The sequence below is a fragment of the Copadichromis virginalis genome, linkage group LG15 (assembly GCF_057382275.1).
Source record: "Copadichromis virginalis isolate Kocher_CV1m ecotype Utaka linkage group LG15, C_Virginalis_male_GT1.1, whole genome shotgun sequence".
NCBI classification, from domain to species: Eukaryota; Metazoa; Chordata; class Actinopteri; order Cichliformes; family Cichlidae; genus Copadichromis; species Copadichromis virginalis.
In genome coordinates, this window is record NC_140632.1 from 26,529,887 (window position 1) to 26,555,439 (window position 25,553).

A 25,553-nucleotide genomic window follows, 5' to 3' on the forward strand; every position below is an offset into this window, starting at 1 on the left:
TGTGGAAGTTCACCACCAGTCCTTTGGTTTCCCCAGCACCGATCTGGAGGCACTTCCACAAACTCCTGGGTCAGCTCTCTTTACTTTATCAGCTCCAGTGTGATTGGAGAACTGCTGCAGTGTGTTTTGCTCATGATTTTGTAGGTAGGAATTTGTCTTTATAGGTTTCTGTTCACCTGTAGTTGTGTGTTTGTGTCGGCCAAACTGACTGCACTGGTCAAACTGTGTCTGTTTCAGGTGAGTTAACAAAGCTGTAGATATGCAGGTAAATGAGTGACAGTGTGAGCAAACAGCTGCTGTCTGGCCGAGCAAACGCTGAACTTTGTGCTGCAGGGCAGCGGCTGCGCAAGTAGGTTGGCAGACAGCGGCTGCGTCAAGTTTTGTGTTCTTGTCTTAGTGGAAAGTCAAGGAAAGGTCAGTATGGCGGAGAGGAGGATGGCAAGAAAGGCGTGTGCAGAGCCCGACTTCCTGCAGTTCAACGATCTGGGCTGTGAGACGGTCGGAGGGAAGGTGAGTCACCACGAGTATGTTCACGCTGCTGCTGTGGGCAGGTTCACTCACTCCACTCATTACAACTGTTTGAAACCACAGCCTGATATGAAAACAATGTAAAGTCAGTAATATAATATACGAAAGACACAATGAAAACACATGAATTATATTGCAGTTTGTAATCTTTCATTATAGTATGTAATTTATAGTAAATTAAAAAATTGTGAATAAAATCAGGGCTCCTAACATTTGTTCAGTATAATATGACAACAGACATAGAAGAAGACACAAAAAGAGTTTTAATGGGCTTAAAACACAAAAATACATAAAATGATCACAAACAGGTCTAATGCATTTTTTTAAATAATTTTTTACGTACATTGACTTTAACTCAGTTAACCGTCTAAATATTTTCTCTCCTGCTGCTCAGGAAAGAGGCCAGCTAGCTGTTCACTCAGTTTCTGTTAGCGTAATGTTTAATCACCGCTTTAACTCTGTTCAGTTCTCTGTGTTATCACATTGAAGCTGTTTGTGTTAGCAAAACAATTTTTTTCTTTCAGGTAATTTTTGCCACAGACGAATGGTTTGCCCCAGCGAAAAACCTGCTGAAGGTAAAATAACTCCACTCATCAGCATCAGTGACATTCACGTTAAAGGAGCAGTCCACTGTTTCTTCCCCTGCCTGAAGCTCTGAGCCCAGTGATTCATATTTCACATCATTAAAAACACCTCACACCCAGCTTTATTTAAAAGAGTTGAATATTTGTTTAACAGCTTATGCCTGTTCTTTCCAGTCTAAAATGTTTAGAAAACAGTTTCTAAGGCACTATTTTTAGCAGTGGAAGAATCCACATTAGGATGGAGGACAGCATATTCACACAGTGATGAACTGGACATAGCAGCAGGTGTATGGCACGATTCTTTCTAATGATAAAGTTCTTTATGCAGGTGACTCAAAATGAGCTGGATAATTATAAGACATTAACAGAGTTATCTTTAAATATTTTTTAAAGCTTTTAAAGGCATTCAGAGGTGGCAAAAGTACACACATTCTGTACTAAAGTAGAAGTACAGATACTATTGTTAAAAATACTGCAGTAAAAGTACTGATTCAGCCTCTTTACCCAAGTAAAATTAAAAAGTACTGGCTCTGAAATACACTCAAAGTAAGAAAGTAAAAGCAGCTCTTTGAAGGACGTTTCTATTTTTGTGCAAAGCTAACTGAACTGTGCTATATTAATATAATAATAAAATAATATCAGTAGATGGAAAAACAGACTTTACTCTAACCTTTAATCCTAATTGAATTAAATCATGAATCAGAAGGAAAAGAAAAATATATTTCTATTTTCTGTTTCCTTCATTGTAGAGGGTGACTTTACCTCTACCTCTAAACAGGAAAATTTGTACAGTCAGGGGTTAAAGTGGAGGTGGCGTGGAAGTGGCCAGGGGAGGAGCGGTGGGGGGATCTCAGTGTAGGGAAAATCATCATATCTCTCAATAATTTCTATTGAAAGCTTCACCAGATTTTCTTAGTGTACGGGCTGTGATCAGCTGGCCTGCTGCTCTTTGTGGATGTATACATGTGGATTCAACCTGATGTGAGCAAATGTTTCCTGAGTTGTCCTGCCTGATTTAATCTCTACACTGACAGTACACTGTTTATGCTGTCTTTATATTATACACTATACAACCATCATCAGCTAAAATACACACAAAATAACATGTTAACATGTAAGCAGTTAATATAGTTGTTTGCAATAGCCTGAGATAAACAGGCACACTAAATTTCATCCCTTGTAATATTATATTTCATCTTAAGCCCAGGTTTGCTCTGTGAGGGGGATACTTCATCTGTTACCATGTAAACCTATACACACCACCTGCCCAGTGGTCTCACGGTTCCGTGTTACAATAACAAGGCTTGGCAGGATGAAAGCAGACATATCTAACTTATCCAGGACCCAGTAAAACTGGGGCACGCAAACTATATAACATCTCTTGTAAGACAAACGCAAAATATAACCACGCTCAACATGTAGATACTACACAACATAGTCAAAGAAAAACGTGGTCTTACATCTCAAAAAAGAAACAGCAGCTTGCCGCCAAAAACAATGTTTTTAAGTTAAATTTGAAGTCTTGCCGTGAAACCTTGTTGTTCTTCGCGGTTTTATTACAACTGTTTTTGCATTACTGCCACCTTGTGAATATACGAAGTATATTGATCCTAATTAACTTAAATGTTATGCCATCAAGTAACACGTTAGTATTCTGTACAGACAATAATAGACAAAATTACGTAGACTTGATTAAAAAAACATATTTTAACTTAACAAAAACATATATTTTAAGTAAAATGAAAATAAATAATTAATATACACTGAACAATCCACCTCATTCATTTTTTGAGTGTACAGAGAGAGCCGCCACAGTTCATCACATCTGCCTTCACCGAGTTTGGAAAGTGGATGGACGGATGGGAGACGAGGAGGAAGAGAACACCTGGTTAGTACCCTGAATTTTCACAAGCGGACCCGTTTTCTGACGCGGTGCTTTCTTTTACTCTCTTCTGGGTTTTCTGAGCCTAAGCTCCAACATTTCTTACACTTGGGTTTTGTTTTTGTTTTTTTTACTTTTAACATTTTGTTTATTTTAGTTTTCTTAGTTTGATCTGTGATTGTGTTAGAGTTTAACTGTTCCCTCTGTATTTCCCGTCTCATCTTCCTCAATCATTCCCCCCTGTTATTTGTGTCTGTGTTTCATCCATCCATTCTTTTCCTTTTTTCCTTTTTTACTGAGAAGTGAACCAATCATCATTGTGTTTGCTTGTTGCTTGGTTGAAGGTCACGACTGGTGCATTATCCAGCTGGGAGTCCCAGGTTTGATCCATGGCTTTGATGTCGACACGTCCTTCTTCACAGGAAACCACTCACCCTACATCTCCATCCAGGCCGGCTGTCTGGGTATGTCATCATCGTCATCATCATCGCATTGCCCAATAACGTACTTTAAACTTTTCCATATCTAAATAGCTTCAATGAAACACTTCCTGTTGTTCTCCCAGACCAGGAGTCTCCTTTCACCCTGGAAGGAGACCGAACTGGCATGGCTGCCTCCGATAGTCAGATGGCAGCTGTTGCCAAGGTAACAGTGACCTTCATGTGATTCAATTCAATTCAATTCAATTTTATTTATATAGCGCCAAATCACAACAAAAGTCGCCTCAAGGCGCTTCATGTGATCACCGACACTGTAGTCAGCCCCAGCTAAACAAATATTTAAAACAAGAGTGATGTGCTGAATTGACAGCTATGGTCGGTTTATCTGCAGCCATGTGAAAAGCGGAGAGCTCCTAATCGTCAATCAGTCATTAATTCATCGTCAGGATACCATAAAGACCTGAGTAGAATGTCTTTTTCACATGACTATATGTATGGCTCAGGGGCGATTCTAGGATCAGAGCTTTGGGGGTGCTGAGCACCTAGAGAGCTGCCCAGCCAGGCAAGATAGACTTTACTCGTCACGATGAGACGTCTTCCCCGTGTCTGTCAGTCCCTGCATCCTTAAATGTCTCCAGTTGTCCCAAGTTCTCTATGACTGTCTCCTTGGTGCATTTAAACCCCTGTTCCTCCCTGTCCTCATCGTCTGTTGTCTTCGTCTCCGTTATCAGTCATCATAATTTTACCATCTCTGAGTAAGTCTGCAAATTTCTTTATTAAATCATAAGATTCTTAAATTCATCAAGTCTCCCTGTGCCTGGGTCCTCGTCACAAAACACGACATCACTGTTTTGTACATTTTAACACAATTGAATCCCCATTTTTGAGAAAGAAAAGCAAAACACTATTTTAAAAGTCAGTAACAAAATCATCAAATCAGATAAAGGTTATTTAAATGCTGCAAACGAAGAATGGATTGGAATAAAAAAAAACATATCCTAACCTTAATTACTGGGGGAAAATGATGAATGATGATCATAGTGAGTAAGATGTAAACAGAGTGCATTTTTTGGACAGAGATTCACTTTTAATGTGTATGTATAATATAATACAGATACATAAAAATACACTCCAAAAATAGAGTCCTTGAAATGTACAAATGTACAAAATATTGATAAATAAAATTATAAAAATGGAGGCAACTTTGCCTATGGTACAATGTATTCAATGTATGAAAAGATCTTTACTGTAGGCTCTGCAGATTTTTTGTTTTATTTTAACCTATGTCGCCTCACCTTGAGGTTGGCAAATCTGTCTATCACTTTTTGTCATTAACTCTCTCAAGCAGTTTAACAGTTTCTGTTTTGCCTGTCACTGTTCCCTGTCTGTTTTCTTATCTGGTTCTTCCTGACCTTGTACTTTCTTCTCACATTCCCCTCTTTCTTCTCTCCCTCTTTGGACTGACAATCATACACAAATAGATTGTATTAATTAGATGTAAAAAATTACATTAATATTAAAAAACAAATACTATTAAGACCACTAATAAAAAAAAAAGTCCTCTCTCAGTGTACTTTCAACCAAAAGGCAAATAACCAAACCACATGAACATCTAATAAAAGATATAAATATTGAAACACTGATCCAAAATTATTCTTGATTGACGGATCTTTTGATCTTACACTTTTACCTGAATGTTGCTCCTGGGTTTAATCTTGGCACATGCACATATGACAAAATAACCAACTTCTCCATTTCAAACAGGACAGTGGCAACAACAGTAGACTACAGATAATTTTAAGTTTTAGATTTTAAATAGGCTATATAAATTTCAATGGGAGCAACAGGACAGTCAAATGCCGCTGATTTTACTACAGAGCAGGACGGATTGTAGGGTAGCAAACATCGTTGGAAAACACATTTCCAACACTGCAGGCTACCTGGTGTAATGTTTTTCAGCTAAAAAGAAACATGGTCTGACTCCTACCTAACTATATAAAGAGTAACTGAAGGTTAAATGCAGCTAATATGTCCTGTTTTAAGCCAGGCACTTACACCTCCGCTCCGCTGTGTCTCAGCCACCATCAGGGCGCTAGAGGGGAGAGCTGGAACAAACCATTTGGGGGGTGTTATCTATACTTTTGTTGTTAAAATGTTATGTCTCAAACAAGTACTGAATGCTTTTTATATTTTTAGTAGTGTGTCACACAAACAGTAAATAATCTTTGGGGGTGCTTTGATTCATTGATTCAAAAATGGGCTAAAATCGCCCCTGGTGTGGCTGCTGATTAGGTGAACACCTGTGCCATGTGGGCATGTCTGACCTGGATGTTCACTGAATGATGTCATTTACTGTGTTTGATTGACAGCTGGGATCAGAGGTGTGGCCAGAGCTGGTTAGTGTGTCGCAGCTGCAGCCTGGATACTCGGACTGCTGCCATAACTACTTCAAAGTCAGCTTCAGCAGGAGAGTGACACACCTGCGCCTCAACATGTACCCAGGTACACACACACACACACACACACACACACACACACACATGCTCTGTGCAACTTTATATGCATCTACAATATACTGTGTTTCAGATGGAGGCATAGCCAGACTGCGGGTGTACGGTGTTGGGCTGAGGGACTGGTCATCTGTCTCCACTAATCAGGATGTTGACCTAGTGGCTCTGACCAATGGAGGAGTCTGCCTCGGCTACAGTGACGCCCACTTTGGGCATCCACGCAATATGATTGGTTAACATCAGATAGTACAATAATCTGTATTTCAATATAATATATATATTGATAATATTGGGTTGAATGTCTCTGTTGTGAGTGAGCTGGGAGCTCTGGTCAAACTGGTGTGCTGTGTTTGCAGGACTTGGTCGAGCTGCCAACATGGCCGATGGATGGGAAACGGCCCGCAGACTGGACCGACCCAAAAAACTGCAGGTGTGCACGCTGACAACACTAATGTCACATCTCCGGCTCTATACGTTAAAGCAGCTGTACATGATTCACAGCCAGCTTTATTCTGATTGGCTGGCCCAAAGGATTTTTGACAGCACGTTTCTCCGACATCATAAAGATCCAAGAGCAGAAAAAACTGTGTGAAACCACTGAACTGGAGGAACATGAGAGGAAATAAGGAAAAGTCTTTAAAGTTTCTAACCTTTACACATTTATAAAGGTTAAATCCCACAGAAGTAAAAGTGGTGCACTCTCCTGACACCTTTATAAAAACTCTTCACATAGCAAAAAAGACAAAATGTCCTCCAGCAGTGTCTACACAGTGAAAAACATCAATTTCTGATTGACTTCATTTACTACCAACAGTTTCCTTGCTTGTCAGAGAGTCCTCTCTCTCTCTAAAATGTTTCATTTCATTAGAAAGGTTTCCACTTTCTTTTCAAGCTGTCCTCAGTGTCACAATTCATTGTACTATAATGATATAATATTATTAACTTCTTGTTTCTCCAACCGTGAACATAAATATTATTACATTATAGATGTGGGTTAAATGCTTCCCTGCTGCAAATCTTGCAGGCAGACCAGCGTGGGATCCTGCAGGTTCCCGGCTGGGAGTGGGCGGTGTTTCGTCTCGGTCATCCCGGACTGATCAGCAGCGTTGAGGTCGACACCAACCACTTCAAAGGTGGAGACACGTCAGTGCTGCTTTTCTTTCCTTTAAAAACAAACTTAGCTCTTCAGCCTGACACTTTCCTCTCCAGGAAACTTCCCAGACTCATGCAGGATCGAGGCATGCACTTTGACCCCTGAGGAGAAGGCTCAGTGTATCGGCAGTAGGTGGAATTCTGGGAAATGGAGGGTCCTTCTCCCTCCTCAGAAGGTAACCTTTGTCACCTGTTAAATCATTTTCACCCTCTCATCCTCTTCCTCACCGCCTCCTACCTCTCTGCAGCTCCGCCCTCATCACATTCATCACTACGGCAAGATGGAGCTGAAACTGAGCCATCCTGTCACCCACGTCCGACTTATCATCGCTCCGGACGGAGGAATCAGCCGCCTCCGTCTGTGGGGTCGACCCATACCATTCACTGCAACTCTGGCCAGTAAGAAGTGGACAGCGTACAAACTGTGACACCCAGATGACCTCAGACCTTCAGGGCTTTTAAAAAATTAAGCTGCTATTGATCTGCTGGTTATTGATTTCCTTTTGTCTGGTCCTCTGTCATTAGTTCTCATCCATCCATCTTAGTTTTCTCTCCCTCAGGCTCAAGGTCAACTTTAATCATCTTCCACCTTCCAGCCAACACCCTGACCCCCACCTCCAATGATTCTCCAGGACATTTGTCCTTTGAATGAGTCTGAAATGTCCAATTATGATTGCGCCTCCTTCTTTCCCCGTCTGTTTGAGATTTAAAGACATTAACTGGAAACATCTGGGCCTGACACACAGCTCCAGCTGTGGTATGCTCCTACACACAGTGCTCACGAGCGGCAGCAGAACGGCACCGTCAGGAAGGGTCAGGGGTTGGGAGTTAGCTGCCTCATCAATAGCTGTGCTCAGTTGTTCTTACTCCCGCAGTTAATTATAGTAGCCCCTCCTCCACCTTCGTGTTGGCTCACGAAGCTGCTGTGAATGGTGGAGGTGGTGTAGCTCAGACACATGTGTTCACACTGGATTCACGTCACACGTAGAACCCTCACTCTGATATTTCTGGATTTTCAGTCTCTGGTTTCGGTTTCTTTTCCATGTTTTAGTTAGATCATCTCCGCTGGCTTCAGTGATTCCACGATCATTTAAAGCACATACATTTAAAAACACCTGACACGCTTCGGATGTGAAAGAATGAATGGGTTTGTTTACTTCTGTAAAATAAAGCTGTGACAGCCAAAGTTTGATTTCACTCTAAACATGAAAACAACATAAAGTCACTAATAAATGAACAGGTTTAAATTTATTTACAACCTGCCCTCTAATCAAAAACACCGCCTCCTCCACCTCTCTGTAAAACCTCTGACTGTTTTTCATTATTAGGGGCGTGGCCTCTGTGACTGACACGTGGATGGTGACACAGGCAGCTGTAGCTACTATCTGTCTGCTAGCTTCAGCTGAACTGGACCTCTGGACCCTGTCTGTGCTATTGGCCTTTGGAGCATTTTAATGACATCATGTGACCAATAACGGGGCTGCTGTGATGTTACTGTAGTAACAGAAGGCTGATCTCCAGTTTTCACTTCTCTACTGAGTACTTCCATGTTATACCCAGGGACCATGAACCTGACTAATGGATATACAGTACTATGCAAAAGTGTTGAGCGGGAAATAGGTGCAGTGGTTTATTGAAACATGCTAACATCATGTAAATACAGCACATGAGGCAAAAACAAAGTTTGTACAAATCTTCATTCTTCAACACAGTCTGGTGTTCAGATTTTCAGTGAGCAGGATGCTCTGAGCACTTGCAGAAGAGCATCCTGCTCTGGAGTGAACGGCTGGGAGAAGAAGAATTTAATTTTATTGATATAATGCCTAGACGGTTTAAATTGTAAGGTGAAGACCCACAACAATAAAAAGAAGAAGTTTTGAGGAGTTGTTTTTTTTTTATTTTTTATGAGCACATATATTTTTTTTTACAAAAACAAGGAACATGATTCAACAGAGGCAGTGACCCCTGACCCTAACAGACTACTGCAGTAAAAATCACATCCATCCCAAAATGTCCATTTTCCTATTTTATTTCATTCTCTGTGCACACACACACACACACACACACACACACACACACACACACACACACACACACACACACACACACACACACACACACACACACTCTGCTGGTCACTGCTTCTTCGAAGCGCACAAATAAAGAAAGTGATAAAATTATGTAACCACAGAAAAGCACATTAAGTGATAAAATGACCATTAAAATATGAAGAGAGTAGTTAAAACACACTGGCTTCGAAAGTCAACAACCTTTCAATATTTTCTCATTCTTAATAATCTAATAAATCACCTCTATAATTAAATATCTCACCAGACAGACTTCCAGGGTGCAGACTGGTAGAGTACAAAATTCTCCACTTCTGAAGAGACTCAAATGAGAGAATAAATATTTACATTGAAAAGGGGGAGGAGCAAACTGTACAGCACTTCCTTTTCAAACCAAAGCTTTTCTTTCAGAAAGATTTCATTAAGATGTCCAAACCAGATGAGGAGCATCGTGCAGTAAAACTCCTAATATTCCGATCCAGTTAAACTCTTGCACATTTACACTGAGTGTGGCTCTGAGGAGTGTTTGTATTTTCTTCACCTGCGTCGTGGTTCTGATTACTGTTGATGTGAACGTCTTTAAAACCATGCTGTTTTCTCTGAGCCAGCCACGCACAATTTCTGATTCATCTCTCAACAATTCCTGTAAATCCTGGTGCTTTTTTTCTGAGTGATACATCATCAGCTTACTGTTACTCACAACAACATGAGCACTTTTTAAAGCAACTTTCAGATCGTTTGTATAAACAGAGAACAGGAAGTGAGTCATGCAGCTTCCTCGTGGCATCTCACAGTGAGTGTCTGTCCAGCGACATGAGCAGCTGTTTCCATCAGAGAGAAAACTTCTCATTATAGAAATGGCCGAATCTGAGAAATGGTAAGACTTCAGTTTGGGAAGCAGCAGATTAGGACTGATGACATCAGAGGACGAACTGAAATCTATGAATACAACTCCAACTTTTCTTTTTTTTTTCAGTTCTGTGAGCCAATGATCAGTTATGTCACCAAGAGTTTGATGATGAGTGAAAAGTTCATTGTTATAAAAGTATCCCTGCATCTGCTGGAGGAGTACTTTCTCCAGGATCGGATCAGGACGGAATACGCAGCTCTCAAGATTCTCTGATGGGAACTTGCCGCGGTGGATGCACGAGTTCAGGATGTGACATATGGGAGCAGAGATGGATGGAGCTGCAGCTTGTAGAACATAAGCATCAACGTCGGACATCAACCTCTCAACTTCCTTATCCTCAACTTTCCTAAACTCAAGAGAACAGTGTTTGTTTTCCATGATCTTCTTTTTAATAAGAAACTCTGATGGAGACACTTCAGAAAGAACAGGAGGAGACTTTAAGGGTTCACTGAGGGGATCTGTTTCTGAGTTTCTGCTTCTGGGGACTCTTCTTCGTACAGTGGCAGTGATGAGCTTATGATTACTGATTGATTTAACTTGGTGACCGTCTGGTTCTGAGCAGAGCGCTGGAATATTTGTGTAGATGTGATCAATATATTTTGATGTGGATCGTGAATTTGTCACGTGCGCCCTGGCAGGCTTTTTTACGATCTGGGTCAGTCCACACACAGAGGAGACAAAATCAATCCTTGTCTTTTTTGTAGACTCTTTCGACCAGTCAAAGTTAAAGTCTCCCAGAAGGAAAATGTCTTTGTCTTCATTTGACACCATTTCTATTTTTCTGCAGATTTTAATTAAATAATCTATTTTGCTGCCTGATGGTCTGTAACAACATCCCACTAACACTGGTCTGGTATCTGGAAGGTAAATCTCAACCCAGATCATCTCGAGATCTTTGTGATCCAAGTCATACCGCTGAATAACTGTCATGTGATCGTGAATATAGAAACAGACACCACCTCCATTACTGTTTCTATCCTTCCTGTAAAACCTGAATTTCTCTATATGTAGTTCAGAGTTTTTAACACTGTTGTCTAAATGAGTTTCAGTTAACGCCAGCACATGAATGTTAGAATCTGTTAATATTTTCTCAACGTCAGGATGCTTATTCCTAAGACCACATATGTTCAGATGAGCTAAACATAAATACTCGAGTTCAGAGTCAGCTGAGGGATCTGCAGCGGCCATAGTTTCAAAGAGAGATGAGTGTCACGGGTTCTCTGATCCTGGTTTGTCCTGATGGAAAGTGTCCTCTCCAGTGTTGGTCAAGTTACTTGAAAAAAGTAATCAGTAACTAATTACTGATTACTCCCCCCAAAAAGTAATCCCGTTACTTTACTGATTACTTATTTTCAAAAGTAATTAATTACTTAGTTACTTAGTTACTTAGTTACTTTTTAAAAACACGATTTACAACCTGAAGAGGTGATAAAGTGATAGATCTTTCAGCCCAATTCTACTTTTTCTACATAATCCATCATACAAAATGTAATCAAATGGAAAAGTCTCTTTTTTTAACTTGTTTTATCAGTTTTAATCTTTTAACTTTATGCATCAAGCAAAACATTTAATTATATGCAACATTCTCTGACTTGAATAAATTAGTTTAACATTTAAACCTATTTTCTACACATTCCAGCACATAAAATAAAATATTTTTTGTGTTTTCACTCACTCTTTCAAACAGATGCAAGTAAAACACAGCAGAAAATAAATAAAGTCAAAGACTCAGCGGTCCTTTTGCTCTATTTTCACCTGTAAAGCAGGAGCAGGGTAGGCGGAGGGTTACCCTGGTGCAGGTGTGCTGCGGTCAGTTGAAGAATCCGCGCGAGTGTCTCTGTGAGTTTCCTATCACGTCGTAGCTACTCGGTGCTTGCTCGGAAGTTTAGGGGTTTTTTTCGCTGTAAAAAGAAGTTTTCTTCCCACGCACGATGGACGCTAATGTTTTTGTCACTTTTTATGGAATCAAACTCAAAGTAAGGTCAGTACTTCCACACTTTAAACGCTGCACGCTCATACTCTCTCCCGCACTCGATATATTATCCATTGTTGATCTGCACACAGCTGCTGTCACCAACGTCGCACTTGCTTACGTCACTGTCATGAGACATTCTCGCAAAAAAAATCACGGTTTTAGTAACGCAGTAACGCAGCGTTCCTACGGGAAAGTAACGGTAATCTAATTACTGATTTTGCAATAGTAATCCCTTACTTTACTCGTTACTTGAAAAAAGTAATCAGATTACAGTAACGCGTTACAAGTAACGCGTTACTGCCCATCTCTGGTCCTCTCTGCATCCTTCAGCTGAGAAGCTGTTGGCCTGATTCTTAGTCTCTTGGTCCAGGTTCAGTCTGCGGCACAAACACCTCACAGTTACCATGCAAAGAGTATAAATGGAACTCACATACACTAGATGGTCTCAATAAATCTGTAACAGTAAACTTTCCTGTGAAGTAAAACATTTCAGTAATATTTTATTATACTTTGTTGGAATATTTCATAAATCAGTCAAAAGAAGATTTGCAAAATCGATTCAGTTTTATTCATATAGCTCTGAATCACAACAACAGCCACCTCAAGGTGCTTTACACTGGAAGGTAAAAATGACATTTATTACATTTAAAATTACACATTACATACAGCACCACTCCGCAAATCACTACCTTATCATTTTGGAGGGGTTTGTGTGTCCCAGGGATCAGGGACAGTGGGGAGGCTGCCCGAGGGTGAGCTTTTGGTGGCCAGGGCTTAGTCCATGGGGCCCGGCCAGGCACAGCCCAGAAAAGGGACATAGGCCCATCCTCCTGCTGGCCCACCACCTGCAGGAGGCGCCGTAGGGGTTGGGTGCATTGTGTGCCGCGCAGCGGGCAGGCACTGAGGCCCTGATAGAAGGAATACGTCGAGGACCTCCTTAATCCCCTGTGGACGGCTAGAGGACAGCTCACCTATCTCTGGGTTCAATTCAATTCAATTCAATTTTATTTATATAGCACCAAATCACAACAACAGTCGCCTCAAGGTGCTTTATACTGTACAGTAGATCGTACAATAATAGATACAGAGAAAAACCCAACAATCATATGACCCCCCTATGAGCAAGCACTTTGGCGACAGTGGGAAGGAAAAACTCCCTTTTAACAGGAAGAAACCTCTGGCAGAGCCAGGCTCAGGGAGGGGCAGCCATCTGCTGTGACCGGTTGGGGTGAGAGAAGGAAAACAAGATAAAGACATGCTGTGGGTTGAGGTGACTGAGGCAGTTAAATAACTCCTTGGTGGCAGAGGCTCTGGGGTGGATGAGGTCCGCCCTGAGGGCTGTCTTGGTTGACACTTCTCTGCAGTGTTGCGGAGAGATCACGGGCAGTACCTCTGGATTGGCAGACAGGGGTGGTGATTCCCATCTTTAAGAAGGGGGACCAGAGGGTGTGTTTCAACTATACGGGGATCACACCCCTCCCTGGAAAAGTCTATGCCAGGATGCTGGAAAGGAGAGTCCATCCGTTAGTCGAACCTCGGGTAAAAGAGGAACAATGCTGTTTTTGTCCTGGTCGTGAAACACTGAACACTGGATACTTGAGGGTGCATGGGAGTTTGCCGAACTAGTCTACATGTGTTTTGTGGACTTGGAGAAGGCATTTAATACTGTCCTTCGGAGTGTGGGAGGTGCTTCGGGAATATGGGGTTTTTGGCCCATTGCTAGAGGCCATTCAATCCTATTTAACACTCACACGCATTCGTATTCTGATGAATGCATCGGAGAGCAACATGGGGTTAGTATCTTGCCCAAGGATATTTGGCATGCAGACAGGAGCAGAATGGGATTAAACTACCAACCTTCCGTTTAGTAAGTGACCTGCTCTGACACCTGAGCTGCAGCCACCCTACTAATACAATCGTTGTACGGGTAAGGTGTTCTGGGAAAGTCCCACTGGGGGGAGGCCCCGGGGCAGACCCAGGACACACTGGAGAGATTATATCTCTCAGCTGGCCTGGAAACACCTTGGTGTTCCCTTCAGACAAGCTGGAGGAGGTGGTCGGGGAGAGGGAGGTCTGGGCTTCTCTGCTTAGGCTGCTGCCACAGTGACCTGGCACAGGATAAGCGGAAGAAAATGGATAGAATAACACAGAATAAGAAAACTGTCTCGGTTGCTGGCGTTTAGTGCAGGATATTCACTTTTTGTGTTTTGATTGGTCTGTTTTGGTTTCATTGTGAAGGCTCAACCTGAGTAATGTTGGGCTAAGTTTGGACATCAGAGATAGGGATAGAGCTCTCCTGGGTCCTCACATGCAGAGCCATTAAATTATGAGTTAACTGTGCTTAACCGCAACTTTTTGAAAGCTGACTTTCACTGTCACACCCAGGCCTGACTACTTCCAGACATGTAACTTTCAGGCTGTGTAACAAAGTGGAGCAGATCTCAAACAGCAGCACATCACACAACCAACTAAAGAAAGAGCTGAGGAACAAAGTCACTGACATCTATCGGTCTGAAAGACTTACAGAGAGATTTGTAGTCTGGGTTGCAGATGAACACAGAACAACACTGTGACGGAGGTGTAGTCCGTGGCGCCGCTGCCGAGGAGGGGGGTGGAATGGACTGTAAAAACACACAATTATCAAAGAAACAAATTTCACTACCAACACTGAGAGTCTTGAGTCCTTACTGGGGTTAAAAGCATCCAAAGAACCAGCTGAGAGACAAACTCTGTAACTCTGTCAGTCTACAGGACTCACTGGAACACAATAACTGTAGTTACGGTAGCTATTGTCAAGGTCAATGTCAAGTTTATTTGTATTGCACATTTCAAACATCTCATGCTGCAAAAAGTGCATCGACGTGTGCTAAAAGCCAGTCAAAAGTATTTGTCTTCAGTAAAGACTGAAAATGTTCCAGCATTTGTGCAGACCTAATATTTAGAGGCCGACTACTCCAGAGTCTGGGACTTGCCACAGAAAGGCTCTGTCCCTACCAAATTTAGACCGTGGAACAGATAAGATTAGTTCTGAATAGTGATGTGTCATGTGCAAAAGCATCGACTCTAAGAGCCAACTTCCATCAAGTGAGAGCCGGCTCCCCAATTTTTTTAAACAAGGTTTATTGTGTTGCCACTGTCCTCCCACATACATCACACACAGCATGATTGGTTGGAATTGGTTGCACCTCTTTATTCAGCCATGGACCAAACATTTCTGCATATGGAGTTCAACACTACCCTCTCAGAAACTGCATTACTGGATCGCAGGTTTAAAAAGCCTTAATTAAGTGACAACAGAGCTGTTGATGAAGCACTTCAGAGAATAACTGCCTCAGCAGCAAAATGCACCCCCAGCAGCCACCCAGCTCCATCATTAGAGGGCCAATTGGAGGAGGAGCCACAAACTTCTGCTGTGTGGAGACTCTTTAACGAAAGAGCTACAGGAGATGCTGCAAAGAGCTGATGCTCTACTGGAGATGCAATGCTATCTTGAGAGATGAGATGTTATCTTTCCAACATGGAGAAGACCCCCTGAGCTGGTGGCAGGCCAAGGTCACAGTTTTCCACACCTGGTGAAGGTGATGGAGGGGAGACTATGCATTACAGCTGCACCTTCGGAAAGAGTCTTCTCAAAAACAGAAAAGATAATAACTCAGAGGAGAAACTGCTCTCCAGACATACTGTTTGGTTACTGAGTTTGGTTCTGTTCCTGCTCTGCGGATTTGTTTACAGAGTTTTGTTCATTTGTTTTTGTGTCAAATTAAAATTAAACATTTGATTAAAATATTAAAATTAAGTAAGAATGCCTGCTTTTGAAACAGAAGAAATACACAAAATTAGGCAGTTATAAGGCTGCTCATAAAAACACTAAATACAAAATGGTTTATCAACACACGAAGCATTCATATTTGCCAAGTAAGGCTAAAATATTATGCTGTTGAAGATAATAAATTAGAAGCCATTTGGGAGCCAAAAGAGCCAGCTCTTCCTTGGGAGTCGTGCCACAAGAGTTGTCTCTCTGAAAAGAGCCGAACTTCCCATCACTAGTTCTGATCTTGATCTCTTGGTTCACAACTACAATTGTAGTTATTGTGTGTGCACCTTGAAAGATAACTGTTCAAGGTGTACAGGTGACACATGTCTTGCATGTTTGAACATTACCTTGTGAGCGCATTACTGCTCAAAAAGGTTTTTATCGTTCAACTGACTTACATTTTTAATCTGCAAGATTTAAATTCTCAAAAAAAACATTGAGTATAATTTAACTTTCATAACATGAATATTATTAGTTACAGAACATGATTTATTAGAAGAGAGCTGGAGGGCAAAATGCGATTAGTACTTCAAGTCAAGGCAGTATAGCAGAGACACAGCTAGGATGTGTTTCCTTTTTTTTTTTTTTTTTTTTTTTGCCTGTCCCGTTTGGCTCTTTTGCCATCAGAATTGTTGTCTAAAGGCAAAGAAAGATGCCCAACGGATTTGCTTTACCAAATTGACCATCCCAGCCTTGCCGTAATGGTCCATTTGATTCACCTTTTATTGTTTATTTTATTTTCATTTACTGAATACGGGACAGACTTGACTGGGGGAAAGAAGGGGAGAAAGAAAGAGGGAAAGAGAAACAGCTGAGAAGAGGGACGGGGGAGAAGGGCAAAAAACAAAAACCAACAGAATGAGCAGAAAAAAAAAAAGAAAAAAAAATGCATATATCAATCACCTGGATCACCTGCTGAGAAAGAAAAAAGAAAACAAGCAGAAGAGAACAAGAGTAATAGAATAAACAACATCACAATGATATATGGGAATATGACAGTAAATACTAAATATTAAACATTATTGTGCAGCACATAAGATCAACAGAACACAGTGTGCTTTGAGGTAGAAGCCAAAAAGGGTGTAGTTTGTGGGTGTGATCACCTGTATGTGTTTCCTGAACTTTACTGTTACGTACTCAGTATGTCAATCATGAATTGTTAATGCCTTGCATATTTAAAGTACAGTGTAGTACCACAAATCCTAACGGATCTGTTAAGAAATATAGCTGGTATTGTGTTGTGTCATAATGTAAAATGTAGTCCAATGGATGCATGCTCTAACAGGAAGTACAACGAAGGAGTTTTCAGCACTTTGGCAGATGTGTCTGTATGTACCTGTGGACACCTTTTGTCAGCATCTTAATGCCACAAACACTTAACAGGGAATGTAGTTTAGATCAAGACAGAGTTGGCAGAAAAACATGATCTGACACTGTCACGGCCAGGCGGATCAGCTGCACGCTGATCAGCCCTCTCTGTTTCTCTTCCTCTTCTCTCTCGCCGGGGCGGAACTCACTGTGGGCTCATGCCCTTGGCCCACGCCCTCGGGAGATGAGACCCAGGTGTCTCATTAAGGGGAGCAGCATTTAAGCCAGGAGGTGACTGCTGTTCGTCGCTGGATCGTTGTCTACCACACGTTAGTAAAGTCAAAGCTACAGCAAGTTTAGTGAAGAGTGTTTTCCTCTGTGCATCGTCCTTAACCCTGTCTCCCTGTCTACAGAACCTCTTGGATTTTTCCCCGTGTGTTTCCCGTGTGGCAGTGTTGGAGTGTGAACCTGTGATCGTGTGAGTGGATATTCTGAAGAACGTATGCTTTCCCTTGGACTTCCCTGGAGACCCCTTCTTCCCCCACTCAGCTGTATATAACACCCCCCTGCACATTCTTGTATATACACCTGGTGACTTGTAAATAAACTCTTCTTGTAAGCATCAGTACCGGAGTCCTGCGCTTGAGTCCTCCTTCCAACCGTAACAATAACGATCCAGCCATCATGGACTCAGCGGACTCAAACCCCACCCAGCAACCTGTCCTCACCCCGGAGGCAATTCTGGAACGCCACGAACACATGCTTCGGCACATAAATCAACAACTGGCCGCACTCACTCAAGCCCTCGCTCAACGTCTACCGTCGGTAAGCCCACCCTCACCCCCTCCGTCTGTTTCTCCTCAGCTATCGGCTCCCAGTCCCTCTGCAGCCGCTCCGCCTGTTTCCCCCACGCCGGCCCCCACAGAACCACCGGAGCGATCGTTACCAGCGCCGGAGCCTTTCTCGGGTGAGTTCGATAAATGTGGTGGATTTTTGACTCAGATCACACTACAATTCCGTCAGTTACGAAGAACATATGAGACAGATGGGGCCAAAATCGCCTTTATGGTTCAACTATTACGCGGGCACGCATTAAACTGGGCGCAAGCTGTTTTGAGAACAGCCCCGGACATTTCTTATGAGGACTTCCTCACCAAATTTAAGAGTGTTTTTGAAAGAGGCACCGGAGCGGAGGCGGCTGCCCACAGACTGTTAAATTTGAAGCAGGGGAGGCGGAGTATGGCGGATTTTTCGGTCGAATTCTGGACCTTGGCCGAAGAGACTGGCTGGGGGCAGTTGGCATTGATAAGTACTCTCCTGAATAATGTTTGTGATGAGTTAAAGAGAGAACTGATGATGAGAGATGTTCCTAAGACCTTGTCTGATGTGATTACGCTGTGTGTGAAGTTGGATGAGCACCTACGGGCGCGTCGGGGAATCGGAAACTACATTTCCCAGAGGCCCCCGGGGCGCATGGAGACGTCAGGTGGGGGCGCGCCTAGCGGCAGTCACTCGTTGGACAGCACGGAAGAAAGTGAACAGCCCATGCAACTGGGCCGCTCCAGTCTGTCGCCCGAGGAGCGGTATCGTCGCTGGAGGGCCGGTGAGTGCTATTATTGTGGCCGCAAGGGCCATATTGCCATGGTTTGCCAGGCGCGGCTAAAAGACAGCGCCCGCCGGTAGTGAGGAGTGTACGGGTGGGCGAGGTCTCATGTTCTCAGTCTCCTCCTCGTCTCATGATTGCGGCTAAGCTAACGGTTCGTCTCAGGACTCATTCTCTCGACGCTCTGATTGATTCCGGGGCAGAACAGAATTTTATTGATGCCTCGCTGGCACTGAAGTTAGGTTTTAGCACGGAGCCTCTGTCTCATTCACTCCAAGTCACAGCCCTTAGTGGCCAGCGTCTTCCAGACATTACTCATGTCACAGAACCGATTTCCCTGTCTCTTTCCGGCAATCATGTTGAAACCATACAGTTGTACGTCTTTAAGGCCCCACTCACTCCACTAGTCTTGGGCTATCCCTGGCTGTGTCAACATAACCCTGTGATTGATTGGAGGAAAAAGAGTATTTCGGGGTGGGGGGAGGAGTGTCACATGTCCTGTTTAAAAGCCGCCACCCCTGCCATGAACCTACCACTCAATAAAACTATTTCAGAACCGCCTGATCTGTCCTCCATACCGTCTGACTATCACGACCTGGCGCAAGTGTTTTGTAAAGATAAGGCACGCTCTCTTCCCCCTCACCGGCCGTACGATTGTGGGATTGACCTCCTCCCAGGCGCGCCGCTTCCGACCAGTAGGTTGTATAGCCTGTCTCGACCGGAGCGGGAAAGCATGGAAAATTACATCAATGAGTCACTTGCCGCTGGTCTCATTCGCCCCTCGTCCTCACCTGTTGCTGCTGGTTTCTTTTTTGTCACCAAAAAAGATAAAAGTTTACGGCCCTGTATTGACTATCGCGGCCTCAACGCCATCACAGTTAAAAACAAGTATCCCCTCCCTCTGGTGAGTTCCGCGTTCGAGCTGCTTCAGGGTGCCACCATCTTCACAAAGTTGGACCTGCGCAACGCCTACCATCTGGTGAGGATTAGGGAGGGAGACGAGTGGAAGACGGCTTTCAATACTCACCTGGGCCATTTCGAATATCTTGTGATGCCTTTTGGTCTCACCAATGCTCCAGCTGTGTTTCAGGCTCTCGTGAATGACGTGCTCCGAGATTTCATCGACCATTTCGTTTTCATTTACTTGGATGACATCCTCATCTTCTCCCAGTCTGTCGCCGACCACCGACGCCATGTCAGGCAAGTGCTTCAGCGTCTCCTCGAAAATCGTCTCTTTGTTAAAGGGGAGAAGTGTGAGTTTCATGTCTCAACTGTTTCCTTCCTGGGCCACGTCATAGATCGGGGTAACCTCAAGACTGATCCCGCAAAGGTTCAAGCCGTTGTTGACTGGCCGACCCCCTCTAACCGTAAACAGCTTCAAAGCTTTCTGGGGTTCGCGAACTTTTATCGGCGCTTTGTTCGCAACTATAGTAAACTGGTCCTGCCTCTGACCCGTCTTACTTCTCCCAAGGTTCCCTTCTGCTGGGATGGGCTGGCTCAATGTGCGTTTGCCCATCTGAAGGACCGCTTTGCCTCGGCGCCCATTCTCGTCCAACCCGATCTCGACCGGCAGTTCGTTGTGGAGGTGGATGCCTCGGACGCTGGAGTGGGGGCGGTGCTTTCCCAGCAGCAAGGAGGTAAGCTGCATCCCTGTGCCTACTTTTCACGCCGTCTCAGCTCTGCAGAGAGCAACTATGATGTGGGAGATCGAGAGCTACTAGCCATCAAGCTAGCCCTGGAGGAGTGGCGCCATTGGTTAGAGGGTGCTGCCCAGCCGTTTGTGGTCTGGACCGATCACAAGAACTTGGAGTACATTCGATCGGCAAAACGCCTCAACGCCAGGCAAGCCAGGTGGGCCCTGTTTTTCACTAGATTCCAGTTTATGATCACTTACAGACCCGGTTCCCGTAATGTCAAGCCAGACGCCCTCTCACGCCAATTCGCCGCCTCCGAAGACGCAACTCGGGACTCTCCCATTCTACCGCCCACCTGTGTAGTCGGGGCCCTGACCTGGGAGATCGAGTCGGCTATTCGAGAGGCTCAGCGGACAGAACCGGACCCCGGAACGGGCCCTCCAGGGTTGCTCTTCGTCCCCCCCTCAGTAAGGTCACGAGTGTTACATTGGGCTCATACTGCCAGATTCACCTGCCACCCGGGGGTCCACCGCACTATTACCTTCCTCCAACGTTTCGCCTGGTGGCCTTCCCTTGCCAAAGACGTCCGCGAGTATATTTCCGCATGCTCGACCTGCGCTCAAAACAAGAGTGTCCATCAACCACCCTCTGGCCTCCTTTACCCTCTGCCGACTCCGAGCCGCCCTTGGTCGCACATCGCTGTTGACTTCATCACTGGTCTGCCCGTCTCGTCAGGTAACTCTGTGATTCTCACCATTGTGGACCGCTTCTCCAAAGCTGCTCATTTTGTCGCCCTCCCTAAGCTCCCCACTGCTCTAGAGACCGCCCGGCTGCTAGCTGACCACGTGTTTCGCCTCCATGGCATCCCCACGGACATTGTGTCAGACAGAGGACCGCAGTTCACGTCGCGTGTATGGAAGGAGTTCTGCAGTGCCCTCGGAGCTCAGGTCAGTCTCTCCTCTGGTTTCCACCCGCAGACGAATGGCCAAACGGAGCGTGCCAACCAGGAGCTCGAAGCTGCTCTCCGGTGCCTGGTCTCCACTAACCAGTCAACTTGGAGCGAGCAACTGTCATGGATTGAGTATGCTCATAACAGCCTTACCTCCTCTGCCACCGGTGTGTCCCCTTTCGAGGCGTCCTTGGGCTATCAACCGCCACTCTTCCCAGCCGTCGAGGGTGAGCACTTTGTTCCCTCTGTCCAACAGCATCTTCGGAGGTGTCGGCGCGCCTGGAGAGCGACTCGGGCCTCCCTTCTCCGCACGGTGGAACGCAATAAGCGCCTGGCGGATCGCCACCGGACCCCTGCTCCCACCTACACACCTGGACAAAAGGTTTGGCTGTCTACCAGATTCATCCCCCTCAGGTCTGAGTCCAAGAAACTGTCTCCCACTTTCATCGGTCCCTTTGAGGTCGACTCTGTGATTAACCCTGTCTCTGTCCGCCTTCGCCTGCCCCGGAATATGAGGATCCATAACTCCTTCCACGTGTCGCAAGTGAAGCCGTGTCTCTCTAGTCCTCTGTGCCCTCCTTCCAGACCCCCTCCACCCGCCCGGGTCATTGATGGCCACCCGGCTTTCACCGTTTCGCGGATCATGGATGTCCGGCGCCGGGGGCGCGGTCTGCAGTATCTCGTGGATTGGGAGGGCTACGGAATGGAGGAGCGTTCTTGGATCCCGCGGGCGGCCCTCTTGGATCGGGGTGTGGTGCGGGCGTTCCATGCGGCTCACCCTGACAAGCCTGGGGGTCGCCGGGAGGCTCCCGTCAGGGCCAGGCGGATCAGCTGCACGCTGATCAGCCCTCTCTGTTTCTCTTCCTCTTCTCTCTCGCCGGGGCGGAACTCACTGTGGGTTCATGCCCTTGGCCCACGCCCTCGGGAGATGAGACCCAGGTGTCTCATTAAGGGGAGCAGCATTTAAGCCAGGAGGTGACTGCTGTTCGTCGCTGGATCGTTGTCTACCACGCGTTAGTAAAGTCAAAGCTACAGCAAGTTTAGTGAAGAGTGTTTTCCTCTGTGCATCGTCCTTAACCCTGTCTCCCTGTCTACAGAACCTCTTGGATTTTTCCCCGTGTGTTTCCCGTGTGGCAGTGTTGGAGTGTGAACCTGTGATCGTGTGAGTGGATATTCTGAAGAACGTATGCTTTCCCTTGGACTTCCCTGGAGACCCCTTCTTCCCCCACTCAGCTGTATATAACACCCCCCTGCACATTCTTGTATATACACCTGGTGACTTGTAAATAAACTCTTCTTGTAAGCATCAGTACCGGAGTCCTGCGCTTGAGTCCTCCTTCCAACCGTAACAGACACATTAGTACAGTATATTAGTAGAGTGCCCTTGTAATAGCATAGAAATGCCTGCTCATGGATCATATGGTCAAAATAATATCTAGTTTAACTCTTGATATACACACCACATAGTTTTAATGTAACAATAATAACAACTTGTAACTGAAGTCAGTGTTTCAAACAACTCCCCCTGTTTCCCTAACAAAGTCAAAATTCTTGATCATGTACTCGCTCAGTATAATTTCCCATCACATAATTTATAATGCAAATATACAGTGGAACCCCGACTTACAAATACCCCATTAAACGGAAAATTCAAGTTATGAAGGCACTGAACGGCAATATTTCTGCCCGTGTTACGGCAAAATGCCTGTGTTCCGAAATCAGCAGGCTCTGATTGGCCGAGCCCAGAATGCCCAGAATGCCTAGAATGCCTTCCGAATTATGTGCCAACCACCTTGGCTTTCGTATTGTGTTGATGTTGCAGTTAGCAATTAGCCAATAGCCTATTGTTCATTCACAATGAGGCCTGCAAGCGATTCGAGTGAAAAGAAGAAGCGTAAAGTGCTCTCGATGACAACAAAGAGAGAAATTATTCATAAATATGAGTGAGGTGTGAAACTTAGTGCTATTGCACGTGAGAATGGCCGAAATCCTTTGACCATAGGAATAATTCTAAAACAAAAAGAAGTCATCAAAGCAGGTAAACCTTCAACGGGCACCACCATCATGTCCAAAAGGAGGAGCCACATACACGATGAGATGGAAAGGTTTCTCCTTGTTTGGATTAAAGACAAGGGAAAGGCTGGCGATACACTCACCGAGACGATCATTTGCGAGAAGGCGTCCTCAATTTATAATGATTTAGTAAGCAAGGCACCTTCCAATGAGCAGCCAACGGCATCGACGTCCTTGCAGGAGGCACCCCCATCCTCCCCAGAGTTTAGGGCGTCGCATGGGTGGTTTGATCGGTTCAAGAAGAGGACTGGCATCCACTCTGTTGTGCGTCACGGCGAGGCAGCAAGTTCCGATCACAAGGCTGCCGAAGAATTTGTTAGAAAATTTGAGGAACTCATAAACCAAGAAGGCTACACCCCCCCAGCAGGTACTAACTGTGATGAGACCGGCCTCTTCTGGAATAAAATGCCGCAGCGTATGCACATCACCGCGGAGGAACAAAAGATGCCAGGCCACAAGCCCATGACAGACTGTCTTACCCTCGCCCTGTGTGCTAATGCCAGTGGGGACTGTAAGGTCAAGCCACTCCTAGTGTACCACTCAGAAAACCCGCGTGCCTTCAAGAAACACAAAATTTTAAAGGAGAGGCTTGCGCTTCCATGTTAACCCAGTAGAACCGCTGCCGTATCCGAGAGAGGGTTCGATCTACCCCTGCATGAGCAGCAGCCTTCCGCCACACCTCATGGCACCTGGAACTAGGACACACAACTTGATAACGAGTCTCCTGGGTATATTCATCCAACACTTTACGGCACAGTATTCCGTCTTTAATAAAAAGTCTTTTTTGTTGCTGCAGGAGTCGTCGCACACCATGTGACAATGTCTGATGTTCTAACTTTGTGGGTGCGACCTGGGCTTCCAGAAGTTGCTTTACTACTTGAATATCCGGATCACGAGCTTGTGCTTCTGCCCAGTCACTCCCCTCTACCTCACAGGTCAATTCAATGGCTGCTGAAGTGACTCCACGCTCTGATCCAGCCCCCTCCAGGTGCTCTGCTGGGACAGTGGGGAATCGAGAAAGGGCATCAGCATTAATATTACTCTTACCCGAACGATACTTCATCTCGCAGTCGAAAGAGGCCAGCTGGGCAACCCAACGTTGTTCTACTGCGCCCAAGCGAGCAGTCTGTAAATGGGCCACAGGGTTATTATCAGTATACACAACGAATCGTGCACCAGTCAGATAGTCTTTAAATTTTTCGGTAACTGCCCACTTAAGGGCTAACAGCTCCAACTTGAAGGAACTATAGTTGGCGTCATTCCGTTCCGTGTGGTGTAAGCTTCTGCTGGTGTACGCTATTACCCTTTCTTGGCCCTCTTGAACCTGGGCCAAAATGGCTCCCAGCCCGCAACCACTGCCGTCAGTATACACAATAAAGGGAAGAGAGTAATCTGCGTATGCTAAAACAGGTGCTTGCGTTAAAGCTGCTTTGAGTGCCTCAAATGCTGTTTGACATTCTGGGGACCACTGCACTTTGCGACGGTCTGTTTTCTTGTTCACAGGGACCCCTGTCAATATTGCATTTAAAGGGCGTGCGATTTTAGCAAAGCCGGACACAAAACGTCTGTAGTAGCCAGCCAGGCCCAAAAAGGATCTGACTTGTCTGATGGTATCAGGGACCGGCCAATCCATCACTGCAGAAATCTTATCAGGGTCTGGTCTTACACCACACTTATCCACTACATGCCCCAGAAATTTCACCTCCTGTTGCAGGAACTTGCACTTTTTCGGCTGTAACTTCAACCCATGACGCCACAGCCTCTGAAACACTTCATCTAAATGCTGTAAATGAGACGAAAAGTCAGGTGAATAAATGATAATGTCATCCAAGTACACCAATAAAGACTCTGCAATCTGTCCACTCAAACAGTGCTGCATCAGCCGTTGAAATGTAGCGGGTGCATTGCACAGACCAAACGGCATCCGCTCGAACTCAAACAACCCGACTGGGGTAGTAAAAGCAGTCTTGTATAAAACCCCTGCGATTTGTGCATGTAGACTGTTCCACGGACCCCCTCTAACCACTGCTAAGGTGGTACATTCCTCCCATCCTTTGTTTGTGTTTGCGCTGGTTCACCGTGATAGCGCTGGTGGAGCTGGGCTGTTGTACTGAATATGTGTCGT

General features: G+C 44.8%; 1 protein-coding gene across 1 annotated transcript; it reads left to right on the forward strand.

The window, feature by feature from the left end:
- The first annotated feature begins 309 nt into the window (after positions 1–309).
- allc (allantoicase) lies at positions 310–8,976 on the forward strand. Its single transcript, XM_085432718.1, has 11 exons — positions 310–510; positions 1,053–1,103; positions 2,913–3,000; positions 3,339–3,458; positions 3,560–3,639; positions 5,804–5,936; positions 6,021–6,176; positions 6,301–6,374; positions 6,969–7,077; positions 7,154–7,272; positions 7,345–8,976. The coding sequence occupies exons 1-11, from the start codon at positions 421–423 to the stop codon at positions 7,522–7,524; spliced, it is 1,200 nt and encodes a 399-aa protein (XP_085288844.1). The 5' UTR covers positions 310–420; the 3' UTR covers positions 7,525–8,976.
- The last annotated feature ends 16,577 nt before the right edge of the window (positions 8,977–25,553 follow it).